This window comes from Hippichthys cyanospilos, chromosome 2, assembly GCF_059441005.1.
Source record: "Hippichthys cyanospilos isolate Australia breed blue-spotted pipefish chromosome 2, RoL_Hcya_1.0, whole genome shotgun sequence".
Taxonomy (NCBI): domain Eukaryota; kingdom Metazoa; phylum Chordata; class Actinopteri; order Syngnathiformes; family Syngnathidae; genus Hippichthys; species Hippichthys cyanospilos.
This window is the reverse complement of record NC_142370.1, coordinates 3,405,371-3,427,870: the sequence shown is the minus strand read 5'-3', so window position 1 is coordinate 3,427,870 and position 22,500 is coordinate 3,405,371. Positions and strand designations below refer to the sequence as shown.

Here is a 22,500-nt window from a genome sequence, read left to right as displayed (position 1 = left end):
TAAAAACAATCTGAACAAACTATGTTGAATCATAAAAAATGTCATCCAAATTTTATTTCCTTCATGTGGCCAAGTGCATTTCTGATCACAGAACCATGGTAAAACCTTCTGGTCACCACTAGGCCACACCTTATGGCAAATCATCTATTACCATAATTCCTCAAATGTAAGACACACTTGTGTAAGACAAGATAGATAGATAGATAGATAGATAGATAGTTAGGATGCCGTTTAATCTTATTGCTACCATTCCTGTAACTACGCATTGTCTCGATGGGAGTGAAACATGTTTTTCTCAAAACCAGGGATTTCAACTTGGCAACATTCAAATTGCTCTAACTTTGTCAACTTTTGCGCTCCTGCCATGTGTTGTATATAATTTTAATGGTAATTAAATGTAGAGTTGGAATATATCAGCACCTTGGTTTTCATTTTCAGAGACATCAACCTTTTTTTTTTTTTTTTTGTGAAAACATGTTACATATACACTGTATGACTTTATGAATATATGATAATGAATTAGAAACCTTCAACTTTTCTGCTTAGGATTTTCTGGTCCTTCTGCCCAGCGCCTACTATGAGGCTCCCATTCTTCAAATGCGTATCACAGACCCATGCATGTTCAGTTCTCCACCAGACCGCAATGACAAGTAAAAATGATGACATTGTTATTGTAGTTGTTGTTGTTTTTTTTCTGTGCTAGAAAATATATTTTTCTTGTTTGTGTCCCAGCAGCTGTCTACAATACACGTACTTGACTCTTGACGCCTTTCCAGCAGAGTCTGGCATTGATGCCATTTGTCGGCATGACAACCACCTTCCACGCCCATGTCCGACCGAGAAGATCACTCCTCGCCATCCCAACATGGCCGTCTCCAGCGGCCACGATGTAAGAGCATAAAAAGCTGTGTTTCTTGGTCTGCATATACACCGTACATTTAGATTATTTTAGTACCAGATTAAATCAATTACTCAGTGATCTCATTTTGTCTGCGTCCCCTATGCACAGTTTTTGTCATGGAATGGATCGTTTCATATCAACATGCATTCACCGTACGCAACGTTTTTTGGGGTTGTTGCTAAACTATTTTTTTACACAAGGCAATTGCAGTCTGCCACAGGTGCCTCCTTTCGTGTGTGTCATTTGAGTCATACTCTTTGACTGCCTTAGCCATTCACGATCTCACATTCACTTCCTGGTTTGTCCTCTTGATGTGACTCATACTCTTTAGCTTTCTTAGCCAATCGCATTACTACTTTGATCCTACTTTCACTGTGTTATATCGGATATTGTTCGAGGGAGAATGCGAGCAGTCCGTCAAGCTAAAGTGTGAGTCAAGAAGGTAACCAATCAAACTTTTCCCCCATCCAAACAAATGAAGTCGGAGGTTTAGGAGATTTTCGTCTTTCGAAAAAGAGCAGACGACATTGCGAGACTGGCAGACAGAAGGGGGGAATATTAAGGGGGGGAATATTGAGGGGGAAATACTCTCACTTATAATGTAGACGAGAATTTTTATCATATAAAATACTTTGGTTGTGTGCCAGTGACAAGACTACAACTACATTTTTTTTTTTTTAAATGAATGGATAAATGACACTTGTGGCCAGCCCTTCTCTTAATATTAAGACAATCAAGCACTGTAGTGGTGTAGATACATATATACACAAGCTGTTATTTTGCCATCCAAAACACATTTTCATTGCTTTTGTTCATGTTTTCAATGAAGCGAAGGGCTGTTGAGATGTTTCAGATTCACAGTCATCTTTTCATAAAACGATGATTTTGTCCTTTAGTCCAAAATAGCTTGGTGTCACATTTAGTGTCAACTCAAAATACCTATTTTCAAACAGTGATTACTAAAAAGAGACGGCTAGGTGGAGCAGTGAATAGTACGTCCGCCTCACAGTTCAAAGTTCCTGGTTCAAATCCACATGGCTCCAGCCTTCCTTTGTTGAGTTTGCATGTTCTCCCCGAGCTTCCCTTCGGGTGCGCCGGCTTCCTCCCACACTCCAAAAACATGCATGGCAGGTGAATTTGACATACTAAATTGTCCGTAGGTGTGATTGGGTGTGTGAATGGTTGTCATCTCAGTGTGCCCTGCAATTAGCTGGCAACCAGTTCAGAGTGCCCCCTATTGCCTTAAGTCAGCTGCGATAGGTGCCCCTTGTGAGGATAAGTGGCTAGAAAATGGATGGATGGATTACTAAAGAACAGAATAAGGTAAAATATTACTTTCTTTGTCTAAATAGAGAATGTAATCCAATCTTTCTTATGGTACCGCCAATGTCTACATAGTCATACAATTCCATATTCTCTCGGCCTTGAAAGATGAGTCAAAATGCTTGAAATTGGCTGGCACTATAGGCGTTGCATTTTAATATAATGCTTTGCACTGATAGAGTTAAATTATTTCATCTTATTTTATGAAATGAAAGCGATATTTATAGCTAGCTTCAAAGAGTAGTGGTTGTCCATGGTTGTTATTTTTGGTTAGGTGGCATGTTCCTTAAAATCTTAACTTAGTAAAAAAAAAAAGATGCTGTTTCCCCTTTTTTTTTCTGTCTTGCAAAGCAGCCAGAAGTTGTATGATGATTCTTTGCACATCTATTGATTGAATCAGAAATTATTTTTGATATTATTGCGTGACAGTGACAAGTGAAGTAAAACACAATCAGGTAACAATGAGCCAGAAAGTAAAAAGTGAAAACGGAAGATCGAGAAGAGGAACAAATGTTGATATGTTGAAGCTAAGTAGACTTTTCTCCCAAAATGGACTTTTATATCAGTGGTTGCGATTTGAAGATGATGATGACGGAGGCTCCATATAAGTTCATTTTATTATTTTAATACATTTTCCTGTCACATTTGTTAAATATGTGTTGTTGGTTTTTGCTCACATCTTGTAAATACAGTTTGAACCTTAAATTTTGTCTTTGTTTCTGCACGATTTTTGGGACTCCAAACATTTGTAACGGGACCCATAGTTTTTTAGTATTGCAAGTCCCGACCGAACCCTTTCCGGAGGTAAAATGAGCACTGATTACTTTAGCACTTTTAGTACATAAATAATCGATGACTTTAATACTTTAGTACCTAAAGTAATCAGTTACTTTACTTTAATTAATTCACTCCCGGATGTCCGAGCTTCTCACCCTATCTCTCTATCTCTATCGCCCGGACATCCTGCAGAGGAAACTCATTTCAGCCGCTTGTATCTGGGATCTTGTTCCTTCGATCATAACCCACAGCTCATGACCTTAGGTGAGGGTAGGAACGTAGATCGACCGGTAAATAGAGAGTTTCGCCCTTTTTCACCACGAAAGGCTGATAAGGAGTCTGCGTTACAGCAGACGCCGCACCGATATGCCTGTCGATCTCCTGTTCCATCCTACCCTCACTCGTGAAGAAGAAGATACTTGAACTCCTTCACTTGGGGCAGGATCTCATCCTCGATCCGTAGAGGACACTCCAACCTTTTCCACCTGAGGACCATGGTCTCAGATTTGGAGATGCTGATCTTCATCCCAGCCGCTTCACACTTGGCTGTGAACCGCTCCAATGAGAATTGTAGGTCACGGTCTGAAGAAGCCAACAGCACCAAATCATTCGCAAATAGCAGAGATGCAATGCCGAGACTCCCAAAACAGACTCTCTCAACGCTTCCATAAAGGTAATGAACAAAATCTGTGATAAAGGGCAGCCTTGGCGAAGTCCAAACCCGACTTACTGCTGGCAATGTGGACCCAACTCTGACATCGGTCGTACAAGGACCGAACAGCCCTTATCAAGGCGTTTGTTACCCCATACTCCTGAAGCACCTGCCACAGAACTTCCAGAGGGAGGCGGTTGAAGGCCCTCTCCAAGTCCATAAAACACATGTAGACCGGATGGGTGAACTCCCATGTATCCTCGAGGATCCTGCCGAGGGAGTAGAGCTGGTCCACTGTTCCACAGCCGGGATGAAAACCACACTGCATCTCCTGAATCTGAGGTCCATGACGGGCCCTCCTCTCCAGCACCCCTGAGTAGAAAGTTACTTAAAAACTGTCATGCATTATTGATTATTTATTACTGTCATTTCAAAGTGCCTAGTTGTGTGAAGGCGGAAGCCTTTGTCATTCCTCTTTTTTATTCTGCCTGTTTTTGACGCGTTTCAACTCATTCCCAGTTTATCCAATTCACACCGTTCTAATTTCATATTATTCCAATAAATCATGTGACGGCTGGTTCGATTTTTCTCATTCCAAATATTTACAGATTTCCTACAATTGCCTGTTTTCCACGCCAAAAATCCCATTGACTTAACATTGTGTTATTTTAAATTTCATATTTACAGCTTTCACATTTCATATTTTCACCTTTTAGCTCATTCATCTCACCTTAATGATCATTCCCATCATAATTCATACATTCCAATATTTTCCTGTAATTTCATATTTTTTCCATATTTTTCACCCTTTAATATTTGACAATTCATTTTCAATGGGAAGATTCCCCATTCATTCCCAATGGGAGACTTAACATTTCACATTTTGAGCTTTCCCATTTCACATTCATAATATTTAACTCTTTCATTGATTGCACCTTATGGATCATTCCCATCTTTGCAATAATCCATACATTTTAATATTTCCCATAATTTTCATATTTTCACTTCAATATTCCAATCTTCATGTCCAATGGGAGATTTAACATTTCACATTTTGAGCTTTCCTATTACATATTCACAACATTTAACATTCATTTCGCCTTAGGGACCATTTCCCTCGTTCCAATAATTAATAAATATTAATATTTTCCCGTAGTTCCATATTTTTCCCCTATAATAGTTCATAATTCATTCCCGATGGCATTTTTAACATTTCACATTTGAAACTTCCCCATTTCACATATACATCATTCAATTCATTCCTTTCACATTTTCATCTTTACTAATATTCACACATTCCAATAATTCATAACTATTTTAATATTGTTACCCATACTTCCTCATTCATTCCCACTGTTTTCACCAAAACTTTGTAACCTTCCTTCTTCGCCATTACTCATCCAATTTACACCGTTTGAAATTTAATAAATTCCCCCGATTCCCGCCATTCCATGTGTGTATCCATTTTCCTCTTCCGAAAATTCCAAATTTTCCCACAATTACACTTTTTTCAGTTTTTTCCCTTTTATCCTCTACATTATATGGCCTATTCAAACCGTTCCAACCTTGTAATATTCAGAGTGCTTCACAGATCCAAGCCATTCAAACATTCCACATCATTACACCATTCAACGCCTCTCCCTTCAGCGTTTTCGCCTTCACATGCAATTTCTTCAGGAATTGCACATTTTCTAGTTACATTACAATATTACTGTATTCGAATATGGAAGGCATTACACTACCATTTCATTACTTTTATATTACTCTCACCAACCTTACTGCAAATATGGATTTGCCATTCTAAACGTACCTTACTATGCTCAGCGGAAGGTTGGCTTAAGCCTAAAAACAGTACAAATCATTTCATATGTTGTAAACCTGTAAAGATATGACAAGATACATCTTTTTTTGTATTTTAATCCCTTTATTACTTAACTTCACAGCATGGTTATGCATTGTTTATGTTTCAGGCAGAAACACTTTAGTGCATTCTACAATTTCAATGTTACTATTCAAATTCAAGTTCTGTCAGCTAGGTTAGGGACAGACATTTCAAAAATAGATGGTTTTGGTGGGGCTAATGTTAGCAGCTATTCTATATCATAGTTTTTGAGTTTAACGTTCCATTTAATATGAGTTTTTGTATGCTTCATCTAGATACACTTTGGCCACAACTATTTATAGACTATAGCAATTGTACTTGCAGTGAAAATTAGTGTTAGCTTACCATGTTTACCTTGTCATTATTGCTCGTTGCGACAGGGATTTCGCTGACAAGGTTTCAAAATACTGGCGAATCCACCTTGGAAAGCGGCAGCAAATCTTCTATGTGCGACAAATTCTGCCATGAGTCTCCTAACCTATTGAGGTCAAAGTGAGAACAATAATTTTGCCTGCTTTGTTTTATCCCCACTCTTAATCCTCCGCGTGTTTTCTTTTCGCTAACTTCACATTACTATGGCACAGCGCTAAATGGTTTGTCAAATTACTGGTGCTATTTGGTCAAGTGGACAGCTCTTTAGGTGTTGTGCACAAAGTGCACTCAATTATTACGATCTTCTTGTCTTTATCTCTGACAAACTGAAATTGGGTGTGGTGGTCTCATGGTGTTTTTAGAAAATTTGGGGCGAAAACAGCACTTTAAGGTTAAAAATGCATTGTAATGCATTGGTTTAGAGATAAATCAAACAACAAACCAGAACAACGTGAGAGTGTGATGCGGCAAGTTAAAGGAGGGGGACACAGCTGCGAGACAAAATATGGAGTCAATTATGAAGATTTGATGAAACAAACTCATCGCAAGAGTAGCCATTCTCAGCTATTGGTACTGAGCAAAATACAGTGGGCCCCCGTGTTACGAACTTAATCCATTCAGCAGCTATGCTCGTAACTGGAACTTCTCGTATGACGGGCAATCCAAACCTATGTTAATTAGTGAATGCGTGCAACGCGTGCAAAAACCTTAGGTAAAAACATCACGGCTTTATACACATATTAAAAATGAGTAACATAATCTACTGTTAAATTAAATAACATACAAAGGAAAAATGACATTTACCTTTGGGGCGACGTGACTTGAGCTGGGTGGAGGTGGAGGGGAGCAGAGACCAACCCGCAGAATTTATTTATTTAATTTCTTCTACGGGAACTTTTCTCAAAGGAGAACATATCACCGGCGATTTCCTTCTCTTTAATCCATAATAGAAGAAGCCTCTCCATTTTGTTGTCCACCGAGGTCCGTCCCCCGGCAAGGAAAGTCTTACCCTTAGAAGATTGCCGAGCGGTTACGGCCATACTCACGAGCAAGGTTAACTATGCGTGCGCCTCCTTCGTATTTTTTTTATTATCTCCTGCTTCGTTTCTATTATCATCCTCTTACTTCTTCCTTTACCACCACGTCTAACAGATAAAGTTTGCAAAGTCTTCACAACACACCGACCAGCTGTGCCATCAAGCTAGATCCATGTTTTTCAACCGCTGGGCGCCGCGGCACAGATATTGTCAGTTGTGCCGCGGGAAATTATCCCCCCGGTCCGCTGTCTAAATTTACGGCATTGACTGTGTCGCGGACAGCACAGCCCCCCCACCCCCCCACCCCCCACCCCACCCCCGGTCCGCTGGATACATTTACGACATTGACTGTGCCGCGGACAGCACCTTTTAAATTTGACGCGGTGATCAAAAGGTTGGGAAACACTGAGCTAGATGAAGGCGTTCGGCCAAGCATATCGGCATTTCTGTGATTGACGTGACGCCGGCCAATAGTATATCCGCATCTCCGTGAGTGAGACCGGGACTGTGACCTTAATCAACCAATAGCATATCGGCATCTCCGTGACTGACTCCGTGACTGACACCGTGACTGAGACAGTGACTGTGACATTGTAAGAGCAATAACGTTCAGCGTGACCGTGACAAGCGTGAACAATTGATTTCGTTGATGTAGCAAAGCGAAAATTATTGTGCGAACACATTGACCGGCGGCACGTCGGATTGTTCGTAAGACGAAAGGTTTGTGCGTAAGTGGGGGACAAAAAACGCCGCGGTCCACGCTCGTAAGTCGAAAAGTTCGTAAGAGGGGGAGTTCGTAAACCGGCGGCCCACTATATTACTATTTTTGTGTATGTAATGCATTACACTACTGTGTTACAGCAAAAAGTAATGTATTACAGTCATTAAATTACTTTTGTAATGCATTACTCCCAACACTGGCTGGTACTGTATGTGAACTGTTTTAATCCTTAATTTTCCCTCACTGTGCCAACAGATCAGTGTGGAGATACAAGCAAATGTTAAAGCTGGAGATGTTTTAATCCTTGATTTTCCCTCACTGTGCCAGCAGATCAGTGTGGAGATACGAGCAAATGTTAAAGCTGGAGATGTCTACGTACTGGTGGTGGAGTACGCCAAAATGGAGGAGTTGCCACAAACGCTCACTGTCACCTTCAATTTGCCAGGAGCCAAAGCAGGAAAACACAGCATTACTCTGATACACTGCACCTACAGGTGCATCTGCAAGGTGCTGGTTGTCAAAACGGTCTAAGATTGTCCTCATCAATGTTTGTGTTTGTGCAGCTTCCTGTGTCGAGCAGTTGCTGTCGACGAGCATAAGCGAGTGGCGCTCTTCTCTCTGCCAGGTGACACAGAGCTCCAGCTGTCTGCTGAGAGTGCAAGCTTTTTTTTGGTGCGTATGCCAATGCTGTCATTGTTTTACATGCACCTTTCTCCTGATCAGTGTTGACAAACTAAATATGCAAAAATGTAACTAGGAGTTTATATAGATCGAGACTAAGTATTAGCAGTGTGACCAAAAAAAAAAAAAACTATAATAATTATAATAACTATAATAAAAGTCAATTTCATTTTAAATATATTTTTGCTAAATATATATATATATATATATATATATATATATATATATATATATATATATATATATATATATATATATATATATATACTATATATACAACTATTCTCCAAATTCTATTCTTTTTATGTCATATTATATCCATATAGTTACACTCCTCCTAAGTGTTGCAATTTTAGTGTAGATTTTTTAGCCAGTTATAATTCAGCTAACGTGTCGCCAGGCAGACTTCATGTTTGCCTGAGCCCTAAGGCGCTGGGCATTCGCTTGAACAGTTTGAAGGCTTCTGTGCTAGCTGCAATGGCATATTGTATACGGGCCCATATTTTTGTTAGACAGCTGCAATAGCCAATGGACCCATAAAAACGCCTTCAAGAACTCTCACTTAGAACATATCATAACTAGACTCACTGCAGGCTGTAGGCTCACTGCAGGAAGGTGGTGCTATATTGATCCACCATGTTTAGCGGTGGAAGTAGTTAAAGAAAAAACATGTTGCTCAACCAGTTAACGTTAGCGTACATCGAAGCCAGACCTGCAGACACTTTTTTTTTTTTTTTTTAAACCCACTATTGGTGAAAAAGAGCAAAACAGAAATTGGACCGAAAAGACTTTCAGCATTGGTGTCCATGTCAATGCAAAAGGGTTTATTATCGGAACAGCCGTTTTGGGTGAGTTAATATGTTTTTGTCATTTTATGTCATTCATATTCAATTCATGTTTGGTTGGTTTTGGTTGTCAGTTTGTGGGGTTTTGTTCATGTGAATATTTTCAGTTATAAAATGCATAGTATGGCCATATCAACTCTTTTTTTTTTTTCACTATAACCTCACCTTTAGTAGTTAGGGCATTAACAGTATGACCTACTACAGCAAAAAGAAAGATAAAAAGTAACTTCATTGATTTTTCAGTTAACATGTTCAGTTATGAAATGCATAGGATGTCTATATAAAGTGTATAAAGTGATTTTTCACAATAACCTCACCTGTAGTATTTAGGGCATTACAAGTATGACCAACTGCAGCAAAAAAAAAAAAAGTCAGTTCATTGATTTTTTTTTTGTGAATATTTTCAGTTATTAAATACATACCATGTCCATATAAAGTCTTTTTTTTCACAATAACCTCACCTGTAGTAGTCAGGGCATTAAAAGTATGAGCAACTACAGCAAAAACAATGGTAAAAAGTCATTTTATTCATTTTTAGTGAACATTTTTTTCACACAGAAACATGTAATTCGCTGACGGTCCCCGCCGAATGTCAAGTGAATATTGAGTAACATACCAACTTTACCTCGCTTTATTGTCTGCCTTCTTGTTAGTTTGATTTGGTCCACCTGTCTACTGGTACTTTGTCCAGTTTTGCTCCCGGTTTGGTCTTGCCTCGTTTCTTTGTTAAAACTTCCTTTTTTGAGACACATATTTCTCAGTTTTGCTGCATTTTTTGGGTCCACTTCCTTCCTCCTCCCAATTCATTATGCGCAGACGTGACACATATTAAATTGCCATTTGTAATTTAGCGTAGAATCTTGTTAAAGCTTGCTTGCTCTTCATGGACTTTATAAAACTTTGTGGATAAATAATTTGAAATTATAATTACTTCTTCGAAGTTTTGGCACGTAGAATGATAAAATTTAATTGCTGATGCAGGTTTATTGATGTTTAAATTCTTTGAAAAATAGCTTGCGTAGCCCAGGAATGCGTACTAGGGGTCCAATCCCTGAAGGCCTAAGTGTGAAATGCACGGACCACCATTGAGGTTTACTATGATTTAGAATCAAAATAAAATGTCCCAAAAGAATTTTATAAATTCCTTGTAAAGATGCCGGATAATAGGGCTGGGCAATAATACGATAGTATTTGTTTCAAATATATCACGTATCAGCTTTGAAACGCCTTATTTTTGTAATATTTCTTTTTTTAAATCAATCCGCTCCGGAGTGGCTTTTGCATCTTAATTTTTAACTACTATGAATCGTGTTTTACAGGTAGATCATTCCAGGCGCAACAAAAACACCACATTTAATGTTAAAATATATTACCTTTCGAGTGAAGCGATGTTCCAAAGCAAAAGTGGCGGCAGAGGAGGAGGGCAAACAGCCGAAAAAGAAAACTTTGATACGAAGATAGCATTTCCTTTGTTTCTGTCGTTGTCGTCATATTTCGAGCTTCCGCACAGTGTTCAAGTCATCCGTGATAAACTCCTGGATGTATTCCCGAGAAGCACAATAATATCCGAGCAGCCATAATGACGAGCAGTAGAATCTCATGTTCCATTTCATTCAAATGGGAATTTTTAGATTTCAAGTTCTGTGTTGTTTTATTTCGTTTTGTATTCTTTTATATGCTAAGTCATTTTTGTGGTATGGAGGGGAAAAAAACTTACAGAAGCGACCTTATCTGAAGGTTTCACTGTATTTGATAAATTACAATAAATTTCCCCTTGGTTTTAGTCGTCTTTTTTCCACCAATGCAAGTGATGTCACATATCTGTTTCATTTGCGGTTGAAGAGCACTGTCACCAGTATCCTGTTCTGGAACCTGTGGCAAAGTGCTACCTGTGCATTCCTGGCACATGAGTGCTGTCTGAAAGAGTATTCCCAACTGCTGGGGACATAATAACACAGTCAAGAGCATGCCTGAAATGAAAAAATGTTACATGCTCTTTTAAAAAAAAAAAAAAAATAGTGTTTAATGTGAATGTGTGCTCAGAGATGTAAATGATCTGTGGCTTCTGAAAAAGAATAGAAGGAATTTGTCTATTTCAATCATTTCCTTCTGTTTTTTTTCAGTCATTTTAATATATATGCCATAGATTTTTTTTTTTAATCAAACATTGCTCACTATATCGCAGTACGCCTTTGCTGTATCGCACTATATTGCAATATAATTTTAAGACCCAATACCCAGCCCTATACATTACAGTGTTGTTCGAAGTGAGGTGATGTCACATTATTATACGCCAACAGTCGCCTTTCATATCCTGAATGTTCTTTCGTAGACACAATATTTTTCTGCAGTGGCGGTTTGTAACCTGATTTTTTCGTAACGAGGTGTTTGTAATGCATTACGAAAGTAATACGGTAATGCAATGGTTCTCAAACTGAGGTCTGTGGACCCCTGGGGGTTCGTGGCCTGACTGCAGGGGTCTGTGAAATAATTTGGACTTTTGGAACTAATCCAGTTTATCTTTTAACAGTTACAGATTTGTGCCTTGTTTAGCTTAGTCTTTGTTTTTTGGCACCACCGCTGGCCACTGTTGTGGGAGCCCTGTCTGCCTCGATAGAAGCCATTGTGACATCTAGGAAGGACAGAACGTTGGGTTATTAATGTATTGGGTTATTCATTGAATAAATATTAATCAAAGAAATATTAATCAAAAAATATATGTGTTTTGTTTTTTTTCATTTCATGGGAGCAATAATATTTATTTTTTAGTTCAATGTCATTCCACTGGATGTGCGATGAGCGTAATGAGCTACATTTTTTAGAATGGCAAATCCGTATTTTCATTTATGTTGGTGAGAGTAAAGTAATGCTATAGTAGTGTAATGCCTTACATTTCAAATACCGTAATATTATAATGTAATTAATTACTCTGGACCGATGTTGATCAGTAATAAATAATGCAATACAGTTTTGAAGTTATTTGCCCAACACTTGTAAGTGGAGGTACCACTGTTCATGAAAAATAATTTAATTATTCAATTAAATATAGACCACGGGTCTATAGCTAGCCTGGGGGCCAGTCAGGCCTGCCATGTCATGTTACAGTATGTGGTTAGTGAAGTATTGATTTGACTTCAAGATTTTGGCTAAAATGCCAAACTTGCAAGTTGTCTTCAACTAAAAAAAAAAAAATGTGAGGAAAAAACAATTTTGTTGTTCCCAATCGCTCTTTAAAACAGTTTTTCTCTGCCTATAATTTCAAAACTTAGATAAGTGTGTTATAAACTACAATGTGGTCCATGATGAAGATGAGTTTGACACCTCTGCTATAGACAAAATATTAACTTTTTACTGCTAGAAATGGATAAAAAATGTGTACCATCCCTTTAACATGCACAAGAGCTAATCATAAGTAGTGGTCATGTAGTAGTAGTGGTCATGACTTACAGTTGTGCCCACTTGATTCAGGTGTAAGTGTCAATCGAATGTTGTTTTTCTTGTGTTGTAGCACAAAATATATCTGGTTCCTCAAGAGCACTTCTCCATGGATTATTTGGATCCTAAAGTCCTTTGCATCAGCACTCATGGCCACTTCTCCCACAACAGGTATGGTGGTTCATGGTTATGCAGTGATGCAGTGACCCCCCCCCCCCCCCCCCCCCCCCCGCCGCCGCCACTCACAGGAGGTCTCTCTCTCGCTTGCAGCTCTTCCTGCATCCCCTCGCGTTTCCAGATCCCATCCAACTCGCTGGTTTTGAAGGAGGGTCAAAGCTCCAATATTCAGGAGCCCGTCTTTGCCTCCCATGTCATTGTTCCCCCTTTACCCGGCCCCCTGAGGGAGGCATCAGTAGAACTACCCCATCAGGTAGCAGACAACGGCAATCCCATCAAACTGGACTCGCTACAGGTAAATTCGTAGACCCACAGCAGTTACGCAGCATCTTGTTTACACTGCACTTCCTCTTACTCAGAATGCAGCAATGTACTCTACTCATGTCCACACACCGGGGCGCTATGTCTTCATCCTGCACTATCACCAGCCTCTGCATCCCACTTACCCCATCCAGGTCTACGTCAACAGTGGGCGCATCTGGAAAGGTACGACCCCATTGAGTACCATGCCAAAGTCACAGCCAATTGTCATGGTTTGTTGGGTTGTGGGTTTATTTTGAGGGGTTCTGTTTCTGTTTACGTTTATAGTTCCGGTTTCTGCCCCGGTCGCGTCTGCCTGCGTTAGTTTTGATTTAGTCCACCTGTCTGTTACCTGCGCCTCGTGTCCTCCAATCTGCTCCCTTTGCCTGTTGTCCCTGCCCAGCTGCCATGTGTTAGTTTGATTAGTTTGTGAATGTATTTAAGCCTAGTGTCTGTTACAGCCCGTGTCGGATCATTGTCTCTGTCACGTCATGTCATATTGTCTCTATCGTATTGTTGTCTCGTAGTCCCGTCTTGCCCCGAGTCCCTCAGCTCCGTGTTTTCCTGCCAGCCTGTCCATAGTGTTTTGCTTTCTGTTTTGCCAGCCTGCCTGCGCCCTTAGTTCGAGTTTTTTGCCGTCCTGTTTTTCTCGCTTTTGTTCCCGTTCGTTTATAAATAAATGGATTTAATCAACCCCCTGTCCCGACGCTCCCCTGCTTTTGGGTCCTCCTCCTCTGCAACCATGCCGGCCTCCTCAACCGCCGTACTCCCCCGTGACAGAATGATCCGACCAGCACAGGACCCAGCGGGAAGTCCGCGTCGGCGGACTCGACGCCGCCGCCCCGCCCGCATCCGTTCTCAGCCCGCCGGTCAGCCCCGTTCCCCCAGTGTGAGACCTCTTGTTTTTTCTTCCGTGTTTCTCCCCTCCGAGTCCGCGTCTGTCCCCGCTTCTGATCCGCCCCCCGCGTCTGTTACTTCCGCGTTTCCCTCGTGTTCCTCCGACCTCCCATACGACACGATTCTGTCCCCGCACGTTTTTTGTAGTTCCGATTTTTCTGATTTGCGTAGTTCACCTTCTGTCCGCACACCCGATCACCCTTCCTCTCCTGTTCGCGCACCTTACTGTACGTTGGACTCAGATTTTTCCGATATCGAGGATTGCCCTCCTTTCGTCACGTTTCGTTCCAGTACCGGTCCGGATTTTGTTTACCCGCGTCCCTCTTCCTTCGACACTTTTTATCATATTCCGTATTCGAGCCCGTGCACCTCTGATTATGATTTTGATTCAGATTTTGACTATCAGTCCGGCCAGTCCTTTTACAGTTCGTCCGAAGACTCCGATTCAGAGCCCCTATTTGACCGTGACCTTTTCGTGGGCTCCCGGTTGGCATTTCGTGGCCGCCGGTGGAGGGGCCCGCGAAAAGGCCACCGCCCCAGTGACCACCAGGACCCATCTGTTCAGCCTTTCGATCCGTTCCCTCCTGTCTCGGTGTCCCCCTCTTGCCGCGCCCTGCCTACTTCCTCCTGTCCTGTACCACCCTCTTCTTGCACCCTGTCCCAAGCTCCTGTCGCGTCTGTACCACCGGTCTCTGTTCCCCAAACTTCCTGCCGGCGGGCTGAAGCGGCACCCGCTCCTGTCCCAGCGCCAAGGCGGCTACCCGTACCTGTCCCAGCGCCAAGGCGGCTACCCGTACCTGTCCCAGCGCCAAGGCGGCTACCCGTACCTGTCCCAGCGCCAAGGCGGCTACCCGTACCTGTCCCTGCGCCAAGGCGGCTACCTGTCCCTGCGCCAAGGCGGCTACCTGTCCCTGCGCCAAGGCGGCTACCCGCCCCTGTCCCAGCGCCAAGGCGGCAGACCGCCCCTGTCCCAGCGAGCCGGCGCCCGGCCTCTGCGAACCCTGCGAGCCGGTCCCCGGTCTCTGCGAACCCTGCGAGCCGGTCCCCGGCCTCTGCGAACCCTGCGAGCCGGTCCCCGGCCTCTGTGAACCCTGCGAGCCGGCGCCCGGCCTCTGTGACCCCTGCGAGCCGGCGCCCGGCCTCTGTGACCCCTGCGAGCCGGCGCCCGGCCTCTGTGACCCCTGCGAGCTGGCCCCCGGCCTCTGTGAACCCTGCGAGCCGGTCCCCGGCCTCTGTGACCCCTGCGAGCCGGTCCCCGGCCTCTGTGACCCCTGCGAGCCGGACCCCGGCCTCTGTGACCCCTGCGAGCCGGACCCCGGCCTCTGTGACCCCTGCGAGCCGGACCCCGGCCTCTGTGACCCCTGCGAGCCGGACCCCGGCCTCTGTGACCCCTGCGAGCCGGACCCCGGCCTCTGTGACCCCTGCGAGCCGGACCCCGGCCTCTGTGACCCCTGCGAGCCGGACCCCGGCCTCTGTGACCCCTGCGAGCCGGACCCCGGCCTCTGTGACCCCTGCGAGCCGGACCCCGGCCTCTGTGACCCCTGCGAGCCGGACCCCGGCCTCTGTGACCCCTGCGAGCCGGACCCCGGCCTCTGTGACCCCTGCGAGCCGGACCCCGGCCTCTGTGACCCCTGCGAGCCGGACCCCGGCCTCTGTGACCCCTGCGAGCCGGACCCCGGCCTCTGTGACCCCTGCGAGCCGGACCCCGGCCTCTGTGCACCCTGCGAGCCGGACCCCGGCCTCTGTGCACCCTGCGAGCCGGACCCCGGCCTCTGTGCACCCTGCGAGCCGGACCCCGGCCTCTGTGCACCCTGCGAGCCGGACCCCGGCCTCTGTGCACCCTGCGAGCCGGACCCCGGCCTCTGTGCACCCTGCGAGCCGGACCCCGGCCTCTGTGCACCCTGCGAGCCGGACCCAGGCCTCTGTGCACCCTGCGAGCCGGACCCCAGGCTCTGTGAACCCTGCCCGTCTGCCTCCCAAGCCAGTCGCCCGTCTGCCTCCCAAGCCAGTCGCCCGTCTGCCTCCCAAGCCAGTCGCCCGTCTGCCTCCCAAGCCAGTCGCCCGTCTGCCTCCAAAGCCAGTCGCCCGTCTGACTCCAAAGCCAGTCGCCCGTCTGCCTCAGTCATCCCAAGTCAGTCTCCTGGCATCCCCGCCGTTTCTGATTGGCCCCCAGTGGCCGTCTCTGTCCAGTCTGCCGTTCCCAGTGCTGCCAGCCACGGTGCCGCAGCCTCAGCCTGTTGAGCCACCAGCCACGGCGCCTCAGCCTCCTGAGCCGCCAGCCTCTGCGCCGCTGCCTCAGCCTCCTGAGCCACCAGCCACGGCGCCGCAGCCTCAGCCTGTTGAGCCACCAGCCACGGCGCCTCAGCCTCCTGAGCCGCCAGCCTCTGCGCCGCTGCCACAGCCTCCTGAGCCGCCAGCCTCGGCGCGGCAGCCGCAGTCGCCTGAGCTGTCAGCCATGCCACCATTGCCGCAGACGACAGAGATGCCAGACGGTTCCCCGTGGTCGCCCCTGTCCCAGGTCAGTCTTGTGCTCTCACTCGTGTCTGTGGTCTGCACCCAGTGGCTGTTCCCTGACGGCGTCCAGCCGACGCCTCCGCACCTGCCTGACGGCGTCCAGCCGACGCCTCCGCACCGGCCTGACGGCGTCCAGCCGACGCCTCCGCACCGGCCTGACGGCGTCCAGCCGACGCCTCCGCACCGGCCTGACGGCGTCCAGCCGACGCCTCCGCACCGGCCTGACGGCGTCCAGCCGACGCCTCCGCTCGGGCCTGACTGCGTCCAGCCGACGCCTCCGCTCTGGCCTGACTGCGTCCAGCCGACGCCTCCGCTCTGGCCTGACTGCGTCCAGCCGACGCCTCCGCACCGGCCTGACGGCGTCCAGCCGACGCCTCCGCACCGGCCTGACGGCGTCCAGCCGACGCCTCCGCTCTGGCCTGACTGCGTCCAGCCGACGCCTCCGCTCTCGCCTGACGGCGTCCAGCCGACGTCTCCGCTCTCGCCTGACGCCGTCCAGCCGACGTCTCCGCTCTCGCCTGACGCCGCCCTGCTGACGTCTCCGCTCTCGCCTGACGCCCCGCCTGCCGATCTTCAGGGGCAACCGGGATACAAGCCTACCTGGGGTGGCTTGCTGTTCGCCATCGGGCGCCCAGGTCGCCCGCCTGACTCGGCCCGCCGGGCACATCTGCTCTGGCGTCCTGGCCGCCCGCCTGATTCGCCTCGCCGGGCGCCTCTTGTCTGGCGTCCGGGCCGCCCACCTGACTCGGCCCGCCGGGCACATCTGCTCTGGCGTCCTGGCCGCCCGCCTGATTCGCCTCGCCGGGCGCCTCTTGTCTGGCGTCCGGGCCGCTCACCTGATTCGCCCCGCAGGGCACCTTTCGTCTGGCGACCGGGTCGCCCGCCTGACTCGCTCTGGCGACCGGGTCGTCCTCTGGACTTTCCCCCTCGGGTGCATCCCGTTTGGCACCAGGGGTGCCTTTGGACTGTTTTTGTTTTTCTCCTGTGCCCTCCTCCGGTCCCCCTTCCGCCCACCCTGCCTCGGTTTTGGTTGCTTGTCGGTTTGTTTTGGGACGTCTGGGATCCGTCCCTTGAGAGGGGGGTTCTGTCATGGTTTGTTGGGTTGTGGGTTTATTTTGAGGGGTTCTGTTTCTGTTTACGTTTATAGTTCCGGTTTCTGCCCCGGTCGCGTCTGCCTGCGTTAGTTTTGATTTAGTCCACCTGTCTGTTACCTGCGCCTCGTGTCCTCCAATCTGCTCCCTTTGCCTGTTGTCCCTGCCCAGCTGCCATGTGTTAGTTTGATTAGTTTGTGAATGTATTTAAGCCTAGTGTCTGTTACAGCCCGTGTCGGATCATTGTCTCTGTCACGTCATGTCATATTGTCTCTATCGTATTGTTGTCTCGTAGTCCCGTCTTGCCCCGAGTCCCTCAGCTCCGTGTTTTCCTGCCAGCCTGTCCATAGTGTTTTGCTTTCTGTTTTGCCAGCCTGCCTGCGCCCTTAGTTCGAGTTTTTTGCCGTCCTGTTTTTCTCGCTTTTGTTCCCGTTCGTTTATAAATAAATGGATTTAATCAACCCCCTGTCCCGACGCTCCCCTGCTTTTGGGTCCTCCTCCTCTGCAACCATGCCGGCCTCCTCAACCGCCGTACTCCCCCGTGACACCAATGGGCTGGGTTCTGGCCCGCGAGTAGGTTTTCTATGGCCCCCGGGATGATACTAATTTGTTATTGGAACCAGTGCCTTATGCCAAATGCCTGCTGCTAAATAACCTCAACCATTTACAGAGAAGGATTTGATCTAAAACCTTATGTTTAAAGTTTGTGAAGGAGATGGCCCTGACAAAAGGCAATGTGAGACTAATCAGTTCCGCTGATGTTGAGCATGTAGACTACCGTATTTCTCTGTGTACAAGTCGAATTTTTTTCTCATTGGCAATCCCCATATTGGGGGGGGGTCTACTTATACCTGCATAACTCAAAACCAGACCAATTTTCTCCATATATCTGTGTATATATATTATATATACACATATATATTATATATGTGTATATATATTAATTCAAATGCAAAAGAAGTAATATGTCATTTGTATCTACCTCTAATTCGATACAGTATGCACCCGTTTTAGCGCGTTTGCACTTTGAAATGCACTTTTGTCAAGCGCTGTCTTATTGCCCTTTTGTTGTCAACAACGAGGCTGTGTGGATCTTTTTTTTTTAATTCAATTCATGCCAGGCCCAATAAAAACAGTGCTCCTTTAATTTTTGTGAGCAGTGTATATTGACTTCAATTCATATGCACCACCAGAAACACTTTCCCAGGGATGGTGTGAAGGTAACATTATCCCCATTGTACTTTTAATATTTCCAAGATTGTAAGGACCCCTTATGGCTCCTTGAAGCTCTAGTTTTGATTGTTTTTGTTGATGTTTCTGCTTTACTGTGATTCTTCATCAGGACATACCAATGCCTCCTTCTGCCCACACGCATATGGGTGTCGAAATGTCCTGGTCTCTGAAAATCAGATCATCCTTGATGTGAGTGACCACAAGCTCTTCCTCACTGTGCAGATTCCCGCGGACAAAACACTGTGGCTGGTAAGTTTTGTCAGATATTACTTACCGCAGGACTACTAGGACTTAAAATATTTTCTCCAGTTCGGCCTGAACAGTCCTGACAGACTCTACGGTAACACATCCAATAGTGGAAAGATTTACCAATTTGTCTTGCAGTCCCATTAGGGAGTAATCTATCCTTCTGGCATATCACCCAGTTCCGAGACAACTCCCTTTTTAACTAAGGCTAAAAATAGTTCACACATTTCTTTTCATCTTTGGAAAGAGCCAGAACAAACCATCCATGAAGTAATGGGAATTTTTGTAACTGTCTCTTGAAAAGTTCTGGTTGTCATGGAACTTGTGTTGCCGACAGAGGTGGGCAAATTTACATTTTTTTTTCTGGTCCGTCATTCGTCAGACCCCCACCCCCTTTCCGTTATCGTCAGTCCGTCATTTTTTTCACGCCAGATGAAATTATAATCGTAATGCCCAACATCTGCCACCACTAGAGTGTGAAATTTCAATATTTTTTTCTCGTTCATCATTCATTAGGCCTGGTCTACTGTCTGCGCTCAGTAATTCTTTTTCTATTTTTGTATTTGAAGTTATCACCATGTCTTTGGCTCTACAGTTACACTGTAATTAAAACACAACACAGTAATATAAGTTTAACACTATAACAAAGCCAGGCAAGGGTGTTAACCCCTTAACTATAATACATGTTTATTATTGCACATCTGAGGAAATGCAGGGGATGAGAGTGCAATTGCAATCATATCCACTGGATACCACTATCATGTTTTGCAAATGGTGATCAAATGATGGATGTCAATTCTCACTTATAACTGCCTGTTCCTCAACTATAGAAGATGGTTTCTTTAACATCTGCTTAAATTTGTCTAAATTTCATCTGTCACATACACTACAAGTAAAACAAATATTTGCTGGGGTTGAATTTACACAAAAAAAAAACCCAAAACGTCTTAACCCAGGGAATTACAATACAACTTCTATCATGCAATTCTTGGCCAAGAGCCAATCAGAGAAAGAATGACTGTTTGCAGTGAAAACGTATCCCAGAATGCTTTTATCAGCTTTACACCTGATTCTAAACATTACTTATAACTTTTTGTTGGCAAGATAGTGTACAGTATGCATTTTGTTTTATGGAGCCAGGACTAAGAAAGCAAACAACTACAAATCTCAAGTAGTGAATTTAACCCACCCAGTTTATTCACTCAAATGAACATGTTTTTCCCCTGCTTGGTAGTGCTATAAATTTGACTTATATCACATTGACTGCAGGCTGATTGCAGTTTGTACTCTAAAAATGCAGCAATGTTGCAGATAATCATGCAAGTCAGTTGAATTTGAGGAAGAATAGGACAGTTATACATTTTCGAACTCATTTAAATGAATGTGTCCACCTAAAGACAAGTTGACACCAGTTTACTATGTACAATCTTTTGACTTTTGATGCTTTGCATTTTATATATATATTAAAAAAAGGCACCACTTGCAACAAGTAAATGTCTTTTGTGTGTCTTTTCAGGACTACATACTGGTGGTGCCTGAGAATAGCTACAGCTCCAGCTACTTGAATGAGGAGCCTCTGGACAAATCCTATGACTTTATTAGCAGCTGTGGCCTGAATAGCTTCTTCATCAAGTGAGTAGCTGAGTGCTGTGAATCGCTCTACCAGTTGCAAAAAATGACACAATTTTTTCTTTTTTCTTTTTTTAAAATTCTTTCACTCCCGTTAGAACAAAGCGTCCCACAGCTTTCAAAGAACCGCAGTGGTTATGGGAAAGGTAGCAATAACATCAAATGGCACCTCAGTAGTTCATTACACACCTAGTATCTACAGACTTTACCCCCTTCCAGGCTCAACAGGTGGCATAAAATGCCGTCAAGTTCATTGTAACTTAAATGCATGTAACTTTTCTTTAATTTAGTTGTGTCAGTACTATTTACATTGAAAAACTGTTAAGAAAAGAAAATAGACAAAGCATAAATCAAGTCCCATATGCAAAATGTATATACCGGTACTTTAATTAAAATACACAAATTGTGTCGATTATATCATTCATTTAACTGAATTACAAATGATTTTCCCTTTTATACAAACCATTTATTACAAAGTATGATTATCAATGCTAAAAATGTGTATATGCTAACATTTACCAAAAGGAAATACAAAGCACAAATGAAAATGCTAACTAAACACATACAAGGCAACACGATATAATATGCTGAAGATACAAATAACATTGACTAGCATGTTTGCTACAGTCACAAGTTGGACCAACAAACGACTAAATTTGGACATATTAGCATAAATGTCAACTTTCAAACGAAGAAAACGCAACTCACAAACACTCATGGGCCAGATCTCACAAAGAGAAGGAACAACACGTGCGCACCGACAGCTTCCAACTGAAGCCACATCATCCTAACCCCACCACAAAATGCACTATCAACAGCAGTCAGAGGTGGCACCAAAAAACAAAAGACAAAGCCAAATAAGGCACAAATCTGTGACTGTTAAAAGATAACAGTTTCAAAACACTCAAATTATTTCATGGACTCCTGGGGGTCCGCAACCACATTTTGACAACCACTGATATAAAATACATAATCAATTCAGGATCAGAAGCATTAATAAGTATTCAAAAATGAGCTCCATTTTGGCATGGAAAGGAGGGTTTTAGACCTATGGCAGGCATGTCCAAACCCAGTCCTCGAGGGCCGCCTATCCGGCATGTTTTGGAGGTTTCTGTCGTCCTATCACACCTGATTCAAATGATCAGCTCATCAGCAAGCTCAGCGGAAACCTTACGACAAACCTGATCATTTGAATCAGCTGCATTGGACGATGGAAACATCAAAAACATGCAGGATAGGTGGCCCTCGAGGACCAGGTTTGGACATGCCTGACCTATGGGATAACACACTACAACATTTCTCAAAAGCCTACATTAAGGATACCGCAAGGAATTTGTTAAGTCGACATTGATTTTTGCAATTTCTTCTGGTTTTACCCCTCTCTACAGTCCATACAGTACATCGTCCTTCTGCCTTCGTGCTGCCAAGTCACTGTCAGCCTTTGTCAACAACGGTGCACTGCCATGTGCATGCCATGAAGTCGGCGCAGAAAGCGACGCGTGTGAACAGTTTGGTGGCCAGTGCCGCTGCAAGCCCAACGTGATTGGTCGAGACTGCTCCATGTGTGCCACGGGATACTGGGGCTTCCCCAATTGCAGGCGTGAGTATTCTATCAAATCATTCAACACCTCTATGTCCACCCCATCTAACTGAGTGCCTCTACAAATATTTTTTTTCAATTGAAAAATAAAGAAAGACCCTTTCTTGTCCAAGAGAATAATAATACAAAAAGAGAATAATAATACAAGTTTGTTAGTGCTACGTTACAATTTAGTGTAGTGATGGTG

The 22,500-nt window shown here is 44.7% G+C and overlaps 1 protein-coding gene across 1 annotated transcript in view; it reads left to right on the top strand.

Moving 5' to 3' along the window:
* lama5 (laminin, alpha 5) overlaps window positions 1-22,500 on the top strand; it is a 120,372-nt gene that overhangs the window by 42,349 nt on the left and 55,523 nt on the right. Inside the window, exons 25-34 of the mRNA XM_088408703.1 lie at window positions 547-650; window positions 736-889; window positions 7,996-8,159; window positions 8,229-8,337; window positions 12,700-12,797; window positions 12,897-13,098; window positions 13,163-13,289; window positions 18,948-19,087; window positions 20,601-20,716; window positions 22,102-22,313. Coding sequence (XP_088264829.1) covers window positions 547-650; window positions 736-889; window positions 7,996-8,159; window positions 8,229-8,337; window positions 12,700-12,797; window positions 12,897-13,098; window positions 13,163-13,289; window positions 18,948-19,087; window positions 20,601-20,716; window positions 22,102-22,313 — 1,426 coding nt within the window. The remainder of the gene's footprint in view (window positions 1-546; window positions 651-735; window positions 890-7,995; window positions 8,160-8,228; window positions 8,338-12,699; window positions 12,798-12,896; window positions 13,099-13,162; window positions 13,290-18,947; window positions 19,088-20,600; window positions 20,717-22,101; window positions 22,314-22,500) is intronic.